Below are 20,663 nucleotides of genomic sequence, written 5' to 3' on the forward strand. Positions count from 1 at the left end.
ACTAAATTCTATTTACATTGAAAGCCAATTTATGACCTTGCTGTCACTTCAAGTAAACCCAACCTAATGGCAGCCGCACTCCTTGGCCACCGCATTTTGGTATTTGGTCAGATCGATGTTGTCATCGTTGATGTACCTCAGAATGGTGATGGCCCCCAGAACTGTGGGCACGCAGCAGGGCTTGGGCAGATGCGGCTGCTTGAGATGCATCAGGGTTTGGACGATGGCGTGGTTAGTGGCATTCATTTTGGTGCCCAGCGGGAAGTTGCAGCCGCCGCCGCAGAAGTAAGCCTCAAACTTTTTCGGGGCAATCACCCAGTTGTGCATCTGCAGATCCTTGAAGTCGACGGTGAAATTGAGGCGCTCGCAGGACTGCGGTGGTCTGTACAAGTCCACTGGTAGTGGCGGCGGAGGAGGAGTCTGTGGTAGACCGCTTCTTCGCTTCTCCAGTTCCCTCTTGAAACGAAGCTTCTGTATTTTGACCAAGAGCTCTGGGCCATTGAAGTAGCCCACGATGAAGGGTTCCAAACTGGAGCGAGTGGCCTGCGGAGCCACCAGTCCGGCGGCGAACGTGCTCAGTTGGGAGTCGCCGATGGATATCCTTAACTCATTTCGCCGCGGCAAACCCTTACTGTTGGCCAACCACATCCTCAGAGTTTGTGTCAAATTGATTTCCAACCAGCCACGCTGATTGGATGTGGTGTTCACGGAGCCCAAGATGCGGTAGCTAAAATCCTGACGATTGTCCAGTTTTCGGTACACAGACACCGTGAAGTTCTCCCTGCTTTCGACCAAACTGGGCTGTTTGTATATCCTGAGCATGGCCTGAACCAAACTCAGATCCACTGGCACATCGTTGGCATTGAAGGTTATGTGCATGTCCAGCTCGTTGTCGAGTTCCTCGGCCTTAACTCGACTCGAAAAGGTTACGATGCTATTGCAACTGGCAATCTCCTGTCGATCCTCTTCGGAAATCAGTATGTCATCGTCCAGAGAGCGTTTGTGGCGTTGATGCAGAACTTCTTGGGGTTCCTGGTCCTCGCTAATCTCATTGTACACTTCCAGCAGGAATTTCGAAGCCGAATTGTGTATATTGGGCTGCGCCTGTCGTCTCGGTCGGTCACCCAAATCCAGGATATCAATCATCTCCATTTGTTCGCTCAAAGGGCGTTTCTGGTATATTGGCATCTCGATGTGGCTATTGGTGGTCAAATAGGATGTGCCATCCACAAGATATAGCAGGCTGGTTATTATGAAAAGGTTAAACATTTTCAGGATGTGTTCTTGTCAATTGCGAGATTGGTACTGATTTCCTTGCTCAAGGAACTGTTTCTTATATGGGAGGTCAGGTAGTAAATGGGAATACTTTAGGTAGTTACTAAAGCAGATGCATTCAAAGGGTTAAGAAACCAATTGGTATGGAAAGAGGTATTATAATCCTAGGTAGTTATAACCCACGGTTCAGGTAAAAGCTAATAATATAGCAGCTGCTCTGTACAATCTGTTTACAGGTAAACCACCAATAAGCACATGCATTTAAGAAACTTGAAAATTATAAAGATCTAAATAAATTAAATATTAATATTACATTTTCACCTCCTTTCTTCCAGGTTTCCTGCAAATAGAAAACAGTCGCGAGGAGGATCAGGGCAAATACGAATGTGTGGCCGAGAATTCGGTTGGCACTGAGCACTCGAAATCGACCAATTTGTATGTGAAAGTCCGTCGTGTTCCGCCCACTTTCTCCCGCCCACCAGAGACAATTAGCGAGGTGATGCTGGGCTCCAATCTGAATCTTTCCTGCATTGCCGTCGGCTCACCCATGCCACATGTCAAGTGGATGAAGGGTAGGTTATAATGATATAATGATTAAATCTAATAAATCTAAAATATAACATTTTATTGTAGGCTCTGAAGATCTAACTCCCGAGAATGAGATGCCAATCGGTCGAAATGTCCTGCAATTGATTAACATCCAAGAGAGCGCCAACTACACTTGCATAGCTGCCTCCACACTGGGCCAAATCGATTCGGTTTCGGTGGTTAAAGTGCAATGTAAGTTAAGATCATTATAAATATGAAATATTTTTATAAAATGTTTTTAAATCATTTATTAGCCCTGCCCACCGCACCCACCGATGTGCAAATCTCCGAGGTGACCGCCACTTCGGTGCGTCTGGAGTGGTCGTACAAGGGTCCCGAGGACTTGCAGTATTACGTGATCCAGTACAAGCCGAAGAACGCCAATCAGGCCTTCAGCGAGATAAGCGGCATCATCACCATGTACTATGTGGTCCGTGCCCTGAGTCCCTACACCGAGTACGAGTTCTACGTGATAGCGGTGAACAATATTGGACGTGGACCGCCTTCGGCTCCGGCGACTTGTACCACCGGTGAGACAAGTGAGTATCCCTACAGCTGCCCCTGTTTTTTGGAGGACATTTAACTAACTGCTGCCTTCTTTTCACATGCTGCACAAAAAGGATTTTTAACCAATTTCATTTTGAATTTAGAATACACTTAGATCCGTTTTTATTTTCCTTGGTCCATTATGTCGGCAATCGTACTAACCCTTCTTGAAAATGTCTATTCGTCCTTTCCCTCTCTCTTTTCTTCTCACATGCGTTTGCCCTCTCAGGCGATTTCTCATTCGGTGGCACAAGTAAGTATCCTTGGCAAACAAAATTTTATGGTTGGCCAAAAAATTGCCAAAACAATTTCAATAACAATTGTTGAGCAGCACAAAATCCGTAGTCGAAAAATGTGAAAAGGGTAAAATAGGAAAAGAAATGAAAAAGGAAGTAAAGAAAGCGGAATAACAAGTAGCTAGATAGAATCAAAGGTAAATGCAATGTTAAAAAATCGTTGCATACGCAGCTGCGATCCAGAGCCACGAATCCTGGCGCGCTATCCTGACGTATGTGAGTGGGTGGGGCATATCCTCAATCCTCTGTGCTCCATCCCCCGTCATCCCCCCCGAAACATCCCATAAAGTTTGCATTGTTATGCGTTCGTTTGGATGTTGGGTGCATGCAACGCTGTTTTAGCCCTGGCAATTCCCGCGTAAGCGTGCGCTTGTCTGACATGCCTTTCCGGTCACTTCTGCCTTTCCGGTGCCCTTTCTTAGGGTATGATAGCTTTTATCAACAGTTAGGAACCCTATATAATATATAATGCAGAAACAAAGATTAAAGAAAATATGTATACAAACAAATCTATATGAAATAGGGTAATTTCTACTTTATTTCATATGAATAAGAAGCCGATATGATTAATGTCAAATTTACGATTCAAACATATCAATTTGATATTTTATCATTTCATAAACGTTATAAAAACAATCTTTTAAAATACCAAACTTAGTATTTTTTAAACAAATATTGTAAAATAAGATTAACATACTCTTCAATCATATCAAAATGCTATGAATAACTTGATCTTTAAAAAATAATTAATTATTTTTATGCTAAAGTTACTGTTCTTTTTTTCTATAGAAAATATATGCTATTTACTGTTCTCCTTGATATCAAATAAACCCCTTAAAATAGGGTATTCCCTTATTCGTTCATTTCCATTTGCCACACAACAGCAGCAGCTGCATTTGCAGTTTCAGTAGCAGATCCAAAGAGCGTGTCGTACAAAAGTTGAAAACTTTTATTGCCGCAATTATGCTTATCGCTTGCCCAATATCGTTTCGAAATAATATTTCGATAGCAACGTTTATGGGCGGTTAAAGCTGGGCTCCTGGGCTGCTGGGCTCCGTTTTCCCGCAGGAGTGGCATCAGCAGGTCAACGCAATGCTTAACACGTGTCACTGGCTTAGGTAGCAGATGAGCCAAGTGGATAATCCTCAGCTTTCTTTATGGTTGGTAATATTGCACTACAAGGGAGATGAGTACATTAACTGAAAAGGGGGGCAAACCCAAGGTGATGTCATCCCAGGCATCTGTGTCCGAGAAAACAGATGCTAATACTCTTTTCACTCAATAGATATGAAAGTAAAATAATTCCGGAATATATTATAATGTATTCAGGTTTATTAAAAATTAAGTACAATATTTATTTATTTAATACTTTACCTCACTTTTGAAGGCCACATTTTTAAAGGTTTCATATTTAACATAGTCACTGGCAATAAAAAGAATAAATTTCCCCCAGTATTGACACCTTTTTAGTTAGTTGTATCGAATAGCTCGTTTTAAAGGCCCAACGAAGCAGTTAATTAGTAAAAGAAGCTCCTCCTGCATTCGGCCAACCTACTCATTAATGTTTGTGAAAACGTTTGAGGACGGAAACTGTTTTCGAGGGGCAGTAATCAAAACCCACATTTTAAGTGTTGGGGCTGAGGCGCCTTGAACAAGTCTTGAGCATATCCTTTCGTCAAGTAATCAGATATATGGCCCATGCACATGCTCCTGCCTCGAATCCTTGTGTGGGTGGAGATGGGCAAAGGATATGGGGGCTACGATTTAGTGCTATGTGCTGGTTCTATAAGGAGTAGGCGTGTGCGCAGGCATGCAAGGATACATATTAATGGAGCGTATCCGTATGTAATGTATATGCCCTTAAATGCAGCTTACGTGATGCTCTGCATCCTGCTCTGCTCCTCCACTCACACATCCACTTTCACAAGGGTTAAGAGGAAATTTTTGCCCGAATCTATTGGTGAATCGGTGTGTGCGAGCTGCATGCAAATCTTGGCTATAACAAGCAATGGACCAGGCCAACACACACACACACACCCATTGGGTAACAGATGAGATGACTGCGATATAAATTGTGGATAAAACTGCTGCTCTGCTGCACCGTTTGTGGATATTGCAGTAAAATTGTGAGAAATTGGAATTTATTGATTGGCCATTAACCAATCGGTTTACGAATCGCTTACGTACATACCTCCCCCCCATATCGCATCACACATAGAGAAAATTGAGTGACGGTGGAATGTACCACTAATTGCCATTCATGACGGGGGGGTATTTTTCCTTCTTTTGTTCGGGGTTTTTGGGGTGCCAGAAAATTCAGACACCGATGATTTCGCGGCTGACAATGCAGTTGACCGACAAATTTTCGGACCAATGCAAATGCATGACGAATAGCTGAAAGGGGGTGGGGCAGTCACACAGAAATCAGTTTATAAATGCAAAATTCTCGCTATAACAGCCGCTAGGCTTCAACGCGCCATAACAATTTCCTCAATTTTCCCGGAAATGCAGATCCCCCACTGCCCCTTTCCCATCTGAATCCATTCCTGCGACCATGAAACGACATGAAATACGCATCTCCAGCAGCAGAAGCCGAAACAGGAGCTAAAGCTACAACAACCGACCGTTCATTGGAAAAACAAATTGTGATGGATGGGGATTGTTTGCTTTGCAAAACATTTGCGATGCCCTAATGCCTCCCTCCCCTTTTTTTTGGCCTCACTAGTTTCTCGATAATGGCATTTGTTTGTCGTCCTGTGGAATTCGCCCCAGAAAATCATTTGGCAAACTTGCATATTTATGATTTCTGGCGGAGAAGAGAGTGCGGTGGGAAGCATATTTTAAAATCATTTATTATTTACAGCCAGCAGAAATTATAATTAAATACCAAAAAGATAAATTACTGCAGGTTTTATAAGCAGAACATATTATAATAATTAAGGAAATGCATTTAATAGTAATTATCAACTAAACTTGCTCAGTCCCTTTAATTTAGTGGGCCGAATAACCATAATTTCTCGTAAGCCGGTCTTTTCTGGGGTGCAATCCATTTTCGAAATTCGTTTAGCCTCTTGAATCACCACTGTGCTGAACTGTACTCAACTACCCATTGTTATATGCCCAATCTTTGCCAGGACAATGCTAATATTACCCATTTCCCCTCTGTTTCCTCCCCCTTTCGCCTGCAGAAATGGAAAGTGCACCACGTAATGTCCAAGTGCGCACGCTGAGCTCGTCCACGATGGTTATTACTTGGGAACCACCAGAGACGCCCAATGGACAAGTGACCGTAAGTACCTGGCATCAAGTGCGCATATTAAACGATAAGATCCGGAGCCCGGGCACACAGGGAGACCCGGAATAGGAATCGGAATGGGAATCCGCCACCCGAAGTCCGAAGGCTCCGACCACCAACGCACTTTGTCACGTCAGTCCGATGGAGTTGAGTGGAATGGAGGGGCCCGTCGAAGGGAAATTGGCAAAATGCCTTTGGCCATGTTCCGGGGGCACACGAATGAACGTTCGTATGCAAATCCTGGACACCTGTCCACAGGTCTCCATTCCGAGTCGGCAATCGTTGTGGTCTCCCTGGTCTCCGGCGTGGCGGGCTGTGTTTGCCGGGGCCTTCGAGGTCCGCAAATCTCTGGCCAGCAGCCATATATCATTTTCGGTTTATCAGTTAATGAAAGGTGAAAATCGGATTTGGATTTCAGATATTAAATGGCTTTCAGTAATCCAATACTGCTGTTTTCTTTCTTTTTAAATCTGTTAAACGTAGCTCAAAACGTAAATTTAAAATTCTAATTTATAAACTCCTTTTAAATAAAAAAGGATAATTTATATTATTTTTAATGATTACAAAAATTACCAATGTTTAAGATCTAGAAAAATCTACCAGAATTATTTTTATTATTTTAAAACAAAATTCATTCATGAATAATGTAATGGTACTATAAAAACCAATAAAAATACTTCTGAAAATATGCGAAATTCTAGAAAGGAGTATATTTTCCGTGAATATTAATTATGTAATATTATGATTTACATTATATTATAACATGAATTTTGATATGGTTTTTCTTACTATAGATATATTTTCTCTCCGCCTTATAACCCCTTTTTAACATAACATTTTTTCCCGATAAAAAACAGGGCTACAAGGTGTACTACACGACCAACTCGAATCAACCGGAGGCCTCTTGGAACTCGCAGATGGTGGACAATAGCGAGCTGACCACAGTTTCGGAGCTGACGCCCCACGCCATCTATACGGTGCGGGTTCAGGCCTACACCTCGATGGGAGCCGGTCCCATGTCCACGCCGGTCCAAGTGAAGGCCCAGCAAGGTAAGCTAAGCCAAATTGATTGGGCAATCAGCTTCAATTAGGCCCATGAAACACACACAGCACACACGCACCGACTAACGTTGCATTTTGAATGGAGGACATTTTGCAATTTAATTGCTCAACTCAATCGGCCCACATAGATCACACCAATTATTTAATTATAATACAAAATGTCAGGCGAAACGTGTGTCCGTTCAATGAAATATTTATCTCTGTACGAGAGCACAAACACCGAACGAACCGAACATGTCCGGCAGATATTCATTAACTTGCTGCAATCATTGGATATATTGGATGCAAATGCATTTGACCGAGTGTATTTTAGGCGCTTAAGTGGGGGCGTGTCGGGTGGACTGACTTACTGCTGTTTGTGGCCATCTTAAGGAGCTTTAACAGGGACAATAACTAACAAAACAGAGGTTAAACTTTGAACTGCGCAGACTTATTACTTGGGGTTAAGTAAACTGCAAAATGTCCACTTGCATTTCGGGTCAGACGTGACTCTTGTCTTTGTGGCCCGTAAAGTTGAGAAGCTTAAACCGTCTAACTCTTTAAGCCAATAGATGTTTCCAGTAAACATATATAGGTATATGAACAGCCACTTGGCAGTTGGAAAAATGATTTCGGTTTATTCATTAAACCGTAAAACTTCAAAGCGATGACAGGTTCTTCGGGTCCCCTGGGGAGCAGAAATAATTTGAAAATTGATAATCATTTTCTCTCTCCGGGTATTTTCGCCACCCCCCATCTGGTTTTTGTGGTTGGCGCTGAAATATTCAAACATGGTATGGGGTGGGTTTGGTTGTTTCGATGGCTGTATAGATGGACACATCTCAATCAATTTCATGCAAAAACCAATACGAATTCAAAATGCTGATGCAGCGATTGCTGTGCGTGTGTCACCTCATCAATATCATGCAGCATTTTGAATTGGAAACCGAATCGGAATCGCAATCGCTATCGGTCGGATCCATCGGCATACAAACAAATGGCATGCCCACATTGATTTGTTTGTATTTTATTTAATTTCCGTAATTTCCGTTTCATTATTACCAAACCAAAAACCAAATGCAATTCCCAAACGGGCGAATACAACCCGAAATCCTCCCCCAAAACTCATGGAATATGAAATACGGATATGTCTACAAAGGTGTGCCATCGCAACCGAGCAATTTCCGGGCAACCGATATCGGCGAGACCGCAGTAACACTGCAATGGACCAAGCCGACGCATTCCAGCGAGAATATCGTTCATTACGAGCTCTACTGGAATGACACATACGCCAATCTGGTCCATCACAAGTGAGTTTGGGATTGTACATTAAAGATATGGAATTCCAGAACTAAATCCTTTGCTTTAATAGACGCATTTCGAACTCGGAGGCCTATACCCTTGATGGTCTGTATCCCGATACCCTGTACTATATCTGGCTGGCTGCAAGGTCACAACGGGGCGAGGGGGCCACCACACCGCAGATTCCGGTTCGCACCAAGCAATATGGTAAGTTGGCCAGTCCGCCATCGAATTCTATAACCTCTTTAAGTTAGCTCAAACCGCCGTAGACAAGTACAAGTTTCCATAGGCTTAAGTACAACGAGAAACTGATTGATTTCAATACAAATCCACATACTCTCTATATATATACTATACTATATGATAAATTAACCCCGATACATGAACATGTGTCGTCCATAAACATGTAGTTGATTATTCAGTTACCCAAACCATTAAATGTCTGAGTGCGAAATTACATTCTATTGAGTTGTGCCTTCGTGGAAACAGGTAAAGTGTGAGCGAATGTAATGAATAAATGATATCGGATGAGTGTTTCCCGAGTGCAGTGAGTTTTATGCACTTAACCACTTATATCTTGACTACAAATACCTATATCGATATATATATATATACATATTGTTTGACATGTGATCGTTCTTGTTACTTGCAAGTTAGCCCTAAGATTTAGTTCCTTAGATTATATACTCAACAAACGGATAGCTAAAGATTTTATTAGTTAGTATGTACAAAAAGACACTGATACATAGATTACACATATAAGACCTTTAGCATTACACACATAATACATAACAAATAAATATAAATATAGAGTTCAAAAGATCGCTTTCATAATTTAATAAATAAATCAGATTTATTCTGTGTATTTAAATTGGTAAAATATTTTAAAATCACTGCGATCTGTTGAACTAATCCAATTAAAGACCAAAATTCACTGAACAAAATAGCCAACAGTCCACAATCCACATCACACACAGGATTAAACCATAAACATCAAACGCAATCGACCAACAACATTTCCAAACCAAAAACACCTCTTCAGTTTAAGTTCAAAAGCAAATTGCACGATAATGTAATGCAAAATATTGGAAGAAAGAATCAAAAATGAAAAAAAAACGAAAACCAAACTACCTATTACGGAATGCATATTTGAATTTGTGTGTTTTGCATCGCTCGATTATATTCCATTTATCATTTGTGGCTCCCTGAGTGTTAAATCATGTAAATTATGCCCAAACAATTTCCAACTTTAGACCACTATTTAAGTGCCAAAATTCCTAATGCACTTTGCACACTGCACTCTGCACTTCGCACTTTGCACTAGTGGAAGCACCGAGACCACAAAACCAAAAACCGAAAATTCCTTAACTTCTTCCTCTGTTCTGTCTGCTGCATCGGTGTCTAGTGTCTAGAAAATTGATTTTGAATGATATTTTAATAGACCGGCGCGAAGACAAATGCCGGAAGTGCAAAGTTCTCGGCAGTGGCATAAATATCACTTTTGGTTTCCATATTTGCACGTTTTGCATATTCGCATAATTAAAATGTAAATGATTGTCTGTGCCACGGCACTTATTGTGGCTCAGACGGTTGCAATAAAGACAAGCCACAAAGTTATTTTGGGTCTGTTCGTAGCTTAGAGCCTGACTTGAAGTTTGAGTTGCTTCCTGCTGAATATTGCAAAAATTACTAGTTTCTTAATTACTTTGTAGTCCTATTTTAATGGTACCTTGCGGTACATTAGCTATTCTGCCTTTAAACTTTTTTCGCACTTTTATTACCCTTGAGTTTTGTAGTTTATTAATTTTCCTTCTCTATATGTACTTAAAGTATGCAAAATTCCCATGGTTTATGCAAATTAATGTCTTTTCGTGTGTATGTAAATGTTGTGTGAATGTTTAGTTACATTTATTTATAGTTTTTCTAAGCTAAGCATGATGATGGGTATGCTTCTACAGTAGATAGTTGGGAACTAATTTTCAGCTCAAAAAGTCGTTACCAAAAAATATGCACAAATTATTGACGAACGCAAAAAGGAGTCAACATTATTTGCATAAACCATTGGATCTATGTCTTGATATTTACATTTATTTCTATATATTTTTATGCCTATATAAAACCATGTTATTCGATTTGATTTTAATTTTATTTCGCTTTACGGCTTTTTCATTTCATGTTATCCATTTTATTTTCGGTTGACAACAATATTTTTGTATTCTCTGCGCTAATTGCTGAACGCTATGAAAAACCAACTCTCATATCCAAAAACCATGGCTATGCATCAACAACAATGAAAACCCAATAAACCCAACCAACCAACAAACCAACCAAAAAAAAAAAAAATCAATGCACACACAAATACGTTCCGTTCCCATCTATGTAATTAGTACCAGGTGCACCGCCTCGAAATATCACCGCCATAGCCACCAGCTCGACGACGATATCGCTTAACTGGCTGCCGCCGCCCGTCGAACGATCGAACGGTCGGATCATATACTATAAGGTCTTCTTCGTGGAGGTGGGTCGCGAAGACGACGAGGCCACCACAATGACCCTCAATATGACCAGCATTGTCCTCGACGAGCTGAAGCGCTGGACCGAGTACAAAATCTGGGTACTGGCCGGCACCTCCGTCGGCGATGGGCCGCGATCCCATCCGATCATATTGCGAACCCAAGAGGATGGTATGTATGCCAATAACGATCTTACCTATGCGTAAGTCCTATCGAAATGTTTCGTTTCCCTATTATAATTTACTTATTTACCATTTATCAATTACGTTTTTACTCTTCGTTTTACACTCATCCTAAGTTATGTTTTATTATCATTCCCTGGAAAAAAATATCAACCTGAAACTAATCGAACGTATTTTGTACAATTTTTGAATTTTGATATCGGGAGCATTCACCACAGGAGCGGCGAAGCACTATGGAGCGTTATCTGATATTCATCCAAATATCTATATATTTTTTCTGTTTACAAATATTTATCTTTATAACCGAATTAGCTGTGAACGATCGTTTTGAAAACAGCTAACCTTTTTATTTGTAGTATTTTTATTTTTCTTGAAACTTCAAAAGTCTGTCCGAAACAATATAAAATAGTTAAATCCAACAGTTATGGTTTCTAAAAAAATGTTATGTTTATACTTTTAGCCCTCCAGGCTTTTTCAGCTGGTCTGATCTGTTCCCTACTTAAGAATATTCTAAAAAATAACAAATTCCTGTTATATTCGATCGATAGGAATCAATTGATTATACAATTTTTAATGTTAAGAGAAATTTACTCGCTGTCTCTTACCACCTATCATATTATTTAGTTTTGGTTTTATCATGTTTTTCAATTTACTTTCCTTTTTCATTTGTGGAAATTCGTTTGTATATTCAAATGAAATTTTAAAACATCTACAAAATTTTCGTATTGGCACTATAAAATTGCATATTTTTTGGCGCAATTTTTGACTACTTTTTTGCACAAAATCTCTTATGAAAAAAAGAAAATATCTCTTTTTAGAAGAACTCCTATGTATTGTGTACTATATGCAAGCAACAATATTTTTGTTCTTTTTACTTCTTGACTCGCAATCGTCTCGAGAAATGCACAACACCCAGATATATCTCTAAATATAAATAAAGAATCGAATTTTATAATTAAATATTTTTGAATATAATGCATCAATTGTTTGTGGTAATTTGTATAGCACCAAAAATCACCATGAACTCAATGTAATCTTTTTGTATTTTTGGCATTTTCATATAGTTTTTGTAAGCACAACCTATACACACGACCCTAATTCCCAAAACCAATACACAAATTTGATTTTAGGTTGTTTGCATTAAATATTTTATTTAATTATTTGCATAATTAAATGTATGCAATTATAAATGTAAACATAACCCATGGTCGAACCTAAGCAGGGGATATAACCATAATAGCCCCGTTCCTGAACCCAATAAATTTCCCGCACATTTTACTTATTTTTTGTATTCAAATGTTTACCCAAAGCAAATAGCGCAAAATGTTTCGCTCTATTTATTTATTATTTTTTTCTCAGTTGGCGCTCACCTGCAAACACACCTTTGCCAATACATCTACATGTGTGATATTTACATAAATGCATACATATTTAATAACGTTTACAAAAGCTCGGTGTACTATAATTTTTGAGCCCTTACAGTACAGCTCTGCCCCTATCTGTTTGGTTTTTGGCACACGGTTTTTGCACTTTTGTCACCAGTGAAGCTCCACACATCCCACCACGAATGCCCCTTAAGCCCCGCAATGTCGCACGTTTTTAAATGGATTTTTGTTTTTTGTTTATTGCTATGCAAATAACGAACGCAGCACAGCACAGCAAATGACAAATCCTTAAATTGATTTCTGCACAAAATTAACCGAATTTTTTATTTACGCACATAATTTTGTGTATTTTGTTTTGTTGACCCATTTTATTAAGTTTTATTTGCAATCACCTGCATGTTTGCACAGTTAACACATTTGCATATTTGCACTTTTCCCCGCTTCCCTCATGAGTTTTTGTCCGATTGAAAATGGTTTTGGTTCTATAAAGGCGCTGTGAATAACAGTTAATTTATATCCATTTCACAAATACTATAATATTACTTTTATCAAGACCAAAACCTCTAGCCATCAATCCGTTTATCCTATAACTGAATGGGGTTTCCTATTTGATTCAGTTAAACAAACACCCTTGACCCAAATACATTTATAGAATCCTTATAATTCGTTCTCACTCATAAATTCCATTCAATAAAAAATCCTCACATACATTCAAACAACGTTTTAACCTACCTTCATTTGCTTGTTAGCTGTTAACTTGCTTGTTCAACAGAAAACAGTTTTCTTTATCAAGTACCTACTCAATTTGTGTGTTTTAAGAGCTCAACACCACCTGAGTGTGGTGGCCCATTCACTTCGTTTTATTTTGGCTAAGCACTGTAAATTAAATGTACTTATTGTTAAGCACCTTAGTGTACGTCTCACTCGCTCTCTCTCTCTCTCTCATTGTGACACGCTCCTGGCATCTTTTAGCTCACTCTAGATGTTATAATAAGCTTAGCATTAAGTCTGCAGCACCGATAGCACCGCACCTTATGCACAGGCACACACACAATGCGAATTAGAAGGACCCGTAAATGAGTGAATGTTTTCTGCAGGATATTTACAATCGCATGCAGGGCAGCACAGAGAGAAAAAATCATGGGTTCGGTATTATAACAAAACAATAAATACCATTGAAAAGATATATTACCATTCTTCTGTGAAATCAATTTAAAAGTCGAGTTTCTGCATTAGTATCAATAGTTACATTTATAGATTTTAAGATCTAAAAAAATATACACATTTTTTTAAATTCCTAATACTAATTAAAAATAATTAATTTAGTCTTTACCAGCTGTTTAACTAGTTGGCTACGTAATACAATATTTCTCAGACACAAAATCCATCTGAATATCAAATCAATCCATTTTTTCTCTCTGTGCACAACCCAGCAGCAGCAAAAACAGCACCAAAGCACCGCAATGCCATTGAGCTATCTGTGACTGACTTGAATTTCGTTTTAATTGTACTCAATTTGGCATAACCAGAGGCAAGCGGCCACATATCTCAAACCGAACTCCCCTTCCTTTCATTTCCTTCCATCGCACTTGTAGCCAGCGGCTCACAAGCTGCAGTGGAAGCATCTGGGCCAGCATTAAAGGGTCAGCACATGGCAGTACTTTATGTACTATGTACTGTATCTGCCCTTTCTGCTGTTTTCTTTTTATACTAATTTTTATACCCTGTACTCAAAGGAATCATTAAGATAATATTGCATTCGTTAAAAATGTTGCAACAGGTAATAGTAAACTCTTCAGACATTAGATAGATATAATTCTGATTAAGAGCCAAAATCAAAATACTTAAGAATTCGCGTATCTTAAAACTTAACAACACTTAAAAGACTGTTATTTTACAGTATTTAATATGATTTCTACTGAGTACCAGGTATTCAATGGTCGGAACTCTCGACTATGGCATTCTTCACTTGTCTTTTTCTACTAATTTTTGTGTTTCGTATGTCGGGAGCGTATTTCGTTATGATGTGATGCGCTTGTTAGCTGCCACAGCACAAATGCAAATGCATTTCACCTGTCTAAAGCTGGGCACTTGCTTTTCATTCCTCCGCCCGCGTCGAATTGCTCGTCTGGGTCTGGTAGAGATTCGTAAAGCAAGCAGATTCCCCTTTGTGCACCCAGACAGTCGCACTCCCGCACACGTCCTGCCCACGTATACACCAAAAAATATATATACAAAAAATAAAACATACCATATATATATGCATACAATAAAATAAAAAAGAAATAAAGTTAAAAAATGAGCACCTCGAGCATTGGAAGCTTAGCACGCGCTCCTTGCTTCGTTTGTTCCATTCAGCACAGAAAGGAGCACGGGGAAAAAGAAATACAAAATAGAGAACACTTCTACGGTAGCATTTTAATTATTTTATATTTTTAGTGCACTGATGTGTGAGTGTGTGTGTTCAGGTTTCTCACCTGCCCTGAATGGATGTGAAATGACAAAAAATAAGACAAAACTACAGCATTTGACCCCTTCCATCTGCTTTCGGCTGAAAAAGTTAAGCAGATGAGCTGCCAGGCTGCAGGACACTAATGAAGCATAATTTAACATTTTTGCGCTGCCAGTTGCATTTGAATAATTTGTATTATGCATTTATTTAACATTTTTAATGAACCCAAATGCAATGAGTCAGGGCAAGGAACCGCTCGGCAGCGAATTATTATTAATGAGTAGTATATGTAAAAAAATAATCAAAATCCAATGTGAGACATTAGTTTAAGGCATTTTAAAATGAAAAAAAATAATACAGAATAATTTAAATTAATATATTGGGGGGAACAGATCCCTCTTCCAATACCACCTTAAATCAAATAATAAGTAGTAAATAGTTAATAACAAGTATTTTAGGGTATTATAAATTATTGTCACATTATTTAAAATAAAGTAAGGTAAGTTAATTGTTAAGTTAACAGATTACTTTTCTAATTGGGTGTTTTTTAAATCTACAAACTACCACATAATTTTGAAAAAAAAATCAAAATAAATTTAAAAATCATAAAAACACTGTACAGTATCAAAGCGGTGTGCCAACAAATATGTAGATTTTGTACCATGTTTTCCATCTTTATTTGTTCACCTTTCCTTTTCTGGATTTCAACTATTTTTGTGCACTAGTAACCCTTTTTGGAACTGTATACTGTAAACTAAATACCTATATTTTATATCTTTTTCCATATACTATTAAAACAAAACCAAATAACTTTGCTTGGCCACTCGCACCTTGCACCAATTGCTCTGTTTCGTGCACCTTTTTTTGAATGCAAATCAAAATGGAAAAAAAAAACCAAAAATACCAAAAAAACAAAAATCTTTTTGAAACTTTTTTGATGTGAATATGAAATTATTGCGAAATTTGAATTTTGAACGCAACCTTTAATGGATGGTGGTTTATAAATATATATACAAATAAAACATTTTAAAACTATTTAGAGAAAAAGAGTGAGTATATTTAATGGTTGACTATGTACTATGAATAAGAATGCCCTATAGCAAATTACTATCTATACTATTCTATACATCTCTATTTCTATACCCACAATCTTTTTCCCAAAAAAACATATTTTTGAATTGGTCCAGAAACATTTGACCGATAACTAAAAAGAATCACATCTCTTTTGTTTTTTGATATGTTTCTCTATTTCGACATTTTTTTGAAAAACTTACCAAACCATTTAAGAGGTCGGCAAGGATTTTTAATGCTCCTGAATAAGCAGCATATGTGTATAGACTATATATAAAAAACTAATTTTTGATTTACCAATGTATGTTTTTTGCACACAACCAAGTAACCACTTTTTGAATGCTTACATGTTTGTTTTTGCTAAGTAAAACGAGATGGACATCGAAATCCCAGTGTTTACGATAGCCCACATTTTTTGTGTACTTTTTTGCCACCATACTCTATAAGTAATGGTCTATACTATGTATACAATAATACTATATCAAGGTATAAACTGCACCTACAATTAAGTTTTGAGCACCCATTGAGCAACCCCTTCCATATACCACCTATATAGCACCTAAGCAGCACTTTGGTTGTTTGGTTCCTCCAGTTCCGAATTTTATTTTACCTTTAATCTGTTTTTGTCTGTGATGTGGTGATGGCATTGACTTGGAACTAGATTTGTTCTGGTTCTGTACTATCAACCTATATTCTTGTGTATGTATTACTCATAGGCTGTAAGAACTTAGTAATAGATGCCTTAGTTTTCGGTCTGTATACTAAAGATAATAAAACATGAATTACAGAGTTAAGTAAGTTATTGTTAGTCACCTTAGGAGATAAGTTAAGCTATTGTTTATTATGAATATCTCCTGTTTTCGCAATTGTGAGTACCCCTATCTAATTGCAATTTTCTTCGGCGTCGCCTTTAGTGCCCGGCGATCCGCAAGATGTCAAGGCCACGCCTTTGAACTCCACATCGATCCACGTCAGCTGGAAACCGCCACTCGAAAAGGACCGCAATGGTATCATCCGTGGCTATCACATTCATGCCCAGGAGCTGCGCGATGAGGTGAGTTTTTAACCTGTTAACTAGGAAATATTAACTAAAATTGCTAAACTAAATATTCCAAAATTTTAAGGTTTAAAAACTTAGTTAGCACCTTTGAATTATTTCCGAATTTCGGTTTTTGTTTTTAGATTTACAAATCAAACCGTTTTTCATACCATTTAAACTTCCCTTTTTTAACGTTGCTCTTTTATATAAGTAGTACTATAGTTTAGTTTAAATATCCGTTTTCTTAAGAATTTAATCCTTGATATCATTAAATTCTTGAATTCCCAGGGCAAGGGCTTCCTCAATGAACCCTTCAAATTCGATGTGGTGGATACACTGGAGTTCAATGTTACCGGTTTGCAGCCGGACACCAAGTACTCCATCCAGGTGGCCGCATTGACCCGCAAAGGCGATGGCGACCGCAGTGCAGCGATTGTGGTGAAAACCCCCGGCGGAGTTCCAGTTCGGCCAACGGTGAGTCTGAAGATCATGGAGCGGGAACCAATTGTGTCCATCGAACTGGAGTGGGAGCGTCCGGCGCAAACCTATGGCGAACTGAGGGGCTACCGACTACGCTGGGGCGTCAAGGATCAGAACCTCAAGGAGGAGATGCTGTCGGGACCGCAGATGACCAAGAAACGTTTCGACAATCTGGAGCGCGGAGTGGAGTACGAATTTCGGGTGGCGGGCAGCAATCACATCGGCATCGGTCAGGAGACGGTGAAAATATTCCAGACACCCGAAGGAACACCCGGTGGACCGCCCTCGAATATCACCATTCGATTCCAAACTCCCGACGTGCTGTGCGTCACCTGGGATCCACCGACCAGGGAGCACCGGAATGGCATAATCACCCGCTACGACGTGCAGTTCCACAAGAAGATCGATCATGGCCTGGGATCCGAGAGGAATATGACGCTGCGCAAGGCTGTTTTTACGAATCTGGAGGAGAACACCGAGTACATCTTTCGAGTGAGGGCCTACACAAAACAGGGAGCTGGTCCCTTTAGTGAAAAAATGATCGTGGAGACGGAGCGCGACATGGGCCGAGCTCCGATGTCCCTGCAGGCGGAGGCCACCTCGGAGCAGACGGCGGAGATTTGGTGGGAACCGGTGACGAGTCGCGGCAAATTGCTGGGCTACAAGATCTTCTACACGATGACCGCTGTCGAGGATCTGGACGATTGGCAGACAAAAACGGTGGGACTCACGGAATCCGCTGATCTGGTGAATCTGGAGAAGTTTGCCCAATATGCGGTGGCCATTGCGGCGAGGTTTAAGAACGGATTGGGACGTCTCAGTGAGAAAGTAACGGTGCGCATTAAACCGGAGGATGTGCCATTAAATCTTAGGGCTCACGATGTCAGCACGCATTCCATGACCCTCAGTTGGTCGCCACCCATTCGACTGACTCCGGTTAACTACAAGATCAGCTTCGATGCCATGAAGGTGTTTGTGGACTCGCAAGGCTTCTCGCAGACCCAGATTGTTCCAAAGAGGGAGATCATACTGAAGCACTATGTGAAAACCCACACGATCAACGAACTGAGTCCGTTTACCACTTATAATGTAAATGTGAGCGCCATTCCATCGGATTATTCTTACCGCCCGCCGACTAAGATCACCGTGACGACTCAGATGGCTGCCCCTCAACCCATGGTCAAGCCGGATTTCTATGGCGTGGTGAATGGCGAAGAGATTCTGGTTATATTGCCACAGGCCTCCGAGGAATATGGACCCATTTCGCACTATTATTTGGTGGTGGTTCCTGAGGACAAGTCCAATCTGCACAAGATACCCGATCAGTTCCTCACCGATGACCTTTTGCCTGGGAGAAACAAACCGGAGCGACCCAATGCCCCCTACATTGCGGCCAAGTTCCCGCAGCGTTCGATACCCTTCACCTTTCATTTGGGATCGGGTGATGACTATCACAACTTCACGAATCGCAAGCTGGAGCGCGAGAAGCGCTATCGCATCTTTGTGCGGGCAGTGGTGGATACGCCGCAGAAGCATCTCTATACGTCGAGTCCCTTCTCCGAGTTCCTGTCGCTGGATATGAGGGAGGCTCCGCCTGGCGAGCGACCCCATCGCCCGGATCCCAATTGGCCCGCCGAGCCGGAGGTGTCGGTGAATCGGAATAAGGATGAACCCGAGATCCTCTGGGTCGTGCTGCCCCTGATGGTGTCCACCTTCATCGTGTCCACCGCTCTGATTGTTCTCTGTGTGGTCAAGCGTCGCCGTCAGCCCTGCAAGACTCCGGATCAGGCGGCTGTTACCCGACCTTTGATGGCTGCTGACTTAGGAGCAGGACCCACGCCCAGCGATCCCGTGGACATGAGGCGTCTCAACTTCCAGACACCCGGCATGATCAGCCATCCGCCCATTCCCATTTCGGAGTTCGCCAACCACATCGAACGCTTGAAGTCCAACGACAATCAGAAGTTCTCGCAGGAGTACGAGAGCATTGAGCCGGGTCAGCAGTTCACCTGGGATAACTCCAATCTGGAGCATAATAAATCCAAGAATCGTTATGCCAATGTCACCGCCTACGATCATTCCCGCGTCCAATTGCCGCCAGTGGAGGGTGTATCCGGGTCGGATTACATCAATGCCAACTACTGCGATGGCTATCGGAAGCACAATGCCTATGTGGCCACCCAAGGACCGCTGCAGGAGACCTTTGTGGACTTTTGGCGAATGTGCTGGGAGCTAAAGACCGCGACGATTGTGATGATGACGCGGCTGGAGGAGAGGACGCGCATCAAGTGCGATCAGTACTGGCCCACGCGGGGCACCGAGACCTATGGCCAGATCTTTGTGACCATCACGGAGACCCAGGAGCTGGCCACCTACAGCATCCGGACATTCCAGCTGTGCCGGCAGGGCTTCAACGATCGGCGCGAGATCAAGCAGCTGCAGTTCACCGCCTGGCCGGATCACGGAGTGCCCGATCATCCGGCTCCGTTCCTGCAGTTCCTGCGCCGCTGTCGCGCTCTCACGCCACCCGAATCCGGACCCGTTATCGTTCACTGCTCGGCGGGAGTGGGTCGCACTGGCTGCTATATCGTCATCGATTCGATGCTGGAGCGAATGAAGCACGAGAAGATCATCGACATCTATGGGCATGTGACTTGCCTGCGGGCGCAACGGAACTACATGGTTCAGACGGAGGATCAGTACATCTTCATACACGACGCCATCATCGAGGCCATCATCTGCGGCATGACGGAGGTGCCGGCGCGCAATCTGCACACTCATTTGCAGAAGCTACTGATCACCGAGCCCGGCGAGAGCATCTCCGGCATGGAGGTGGAGTTCAAGAAGCTGTCCAATGTCAAGATGGACTCGTCCAAGTTCGTGACGGCCAATCTGCCGTGCAACAAGCACAAGAACCGCCTGGTCCACATCCTACCGTACGAATCGAGTCGCGTCTACCTGACCCCCATCCATGGAATCGAGGGCAGCGACTATGTCAACGCCAGCTTCATCGACGGCTATCGCTACCGATCCGCCTACATCGCCGCCCAGGGTCCCGTGCAGGATGCAGCCGAGGATTTCTGGCGGATGCTCTGGGAGCACAACTCCACCATTGTGGTCATGCTGACCAAGCTCAAGGAAATGGGCAGGGTACGATATTTAGGATATCCTAAATCCTAGCCTATGTACTTATTATTT

At 41.2% G+C, this 20,663-nt stretch overlaps 2 protein-coding genes across 8 annotated transcripts in view; one reads left to right on the forward strand and one right to left on the reverse strand.

Moving 5' to 3' along the window:
- Positions 1–20,663, forward strand: part of Lar (tyrosine-protein phosphatase Lar) — a 129,662-nt gene that overhangs the window by 106,137 nt on the left and 2,862 nt on the right. For 3 of the 7 annotated variants that reach the window (XR_011417730.1, XM_070212119.1, XM_070212128.1), the window contains 11 exons: positions 1,611–1,847; positions 1,909–2,055; positions 2,118–2,393; positions 2,639–2,662; positions 5,894–5,994; positions 6,858–7,050; positions 8,201–8,351; positions 8,414–8,550; positions 10,731–11,027; positions 16,861–17,000; positions 17,274–20,615. Coding sequence is in view for 6 of the 7 variants with exons in the window: in XM_070212119.1 (XP_070068220.1) it covers positions 1,611–1,847; positions 1,909–2,055; positions 2,118–2,393; positions 2,639–2,662; positions 5,894–5,994; positions 6,858–7,050; positions 8,201–8,351; positions 8,414–8,550; positions 10,731–11,027; positions 16,861–17,000; positions 17,274–20,615 (5,045 nt within the window). In the remaining variant the exon portion in view is untranslated. Of the gene's footprint in view, positions 1–1,610; positions 1,848–1,908; positions 2,056–2,117; positions 2,403–2,638; positions 2,663–5,893; positions 5,995–6,857; positions 7,051–8,200; positions 8,352–8,413; positions 8,551–10,730; positions 11,028–15,774; positions 15,925–16,860; positions 17,001–17,273; positions 20,616–20,663 lie in introns of those variants that run through there. The other 4 variants (XM_070212123.1, XM_070212124.1, XM_070212125.1 and 1 more) reach the window with 4 other exon arrangements.
- scw (screw) lies at positions 49–1,269 on the reverse strand. Its single transcript, XM_017138762.3, has one exon. The coding sequence runs from the start codon at positions 1,267–1,269 to the stop codon at positions 64–66; it is 1,206 nt and encodes a 401-aa protein (XP_016994251.2). The 3' UTR covers positions 49–63.

Source organism: Drosophila takahashii, chromosome 2L (genome assembly GCF_030179915.1).
Source record: "Drosophila takahashii strain IR98-3 E-12201 chromosome 2L, DtakHiC1v2, whole genome shotgun sequence".
NCBI lineage: Eukaryota > Metazoa > Arthropoda > Insecta > Diptera > Drosophilidae > Drosophila > Drosophila takahashii.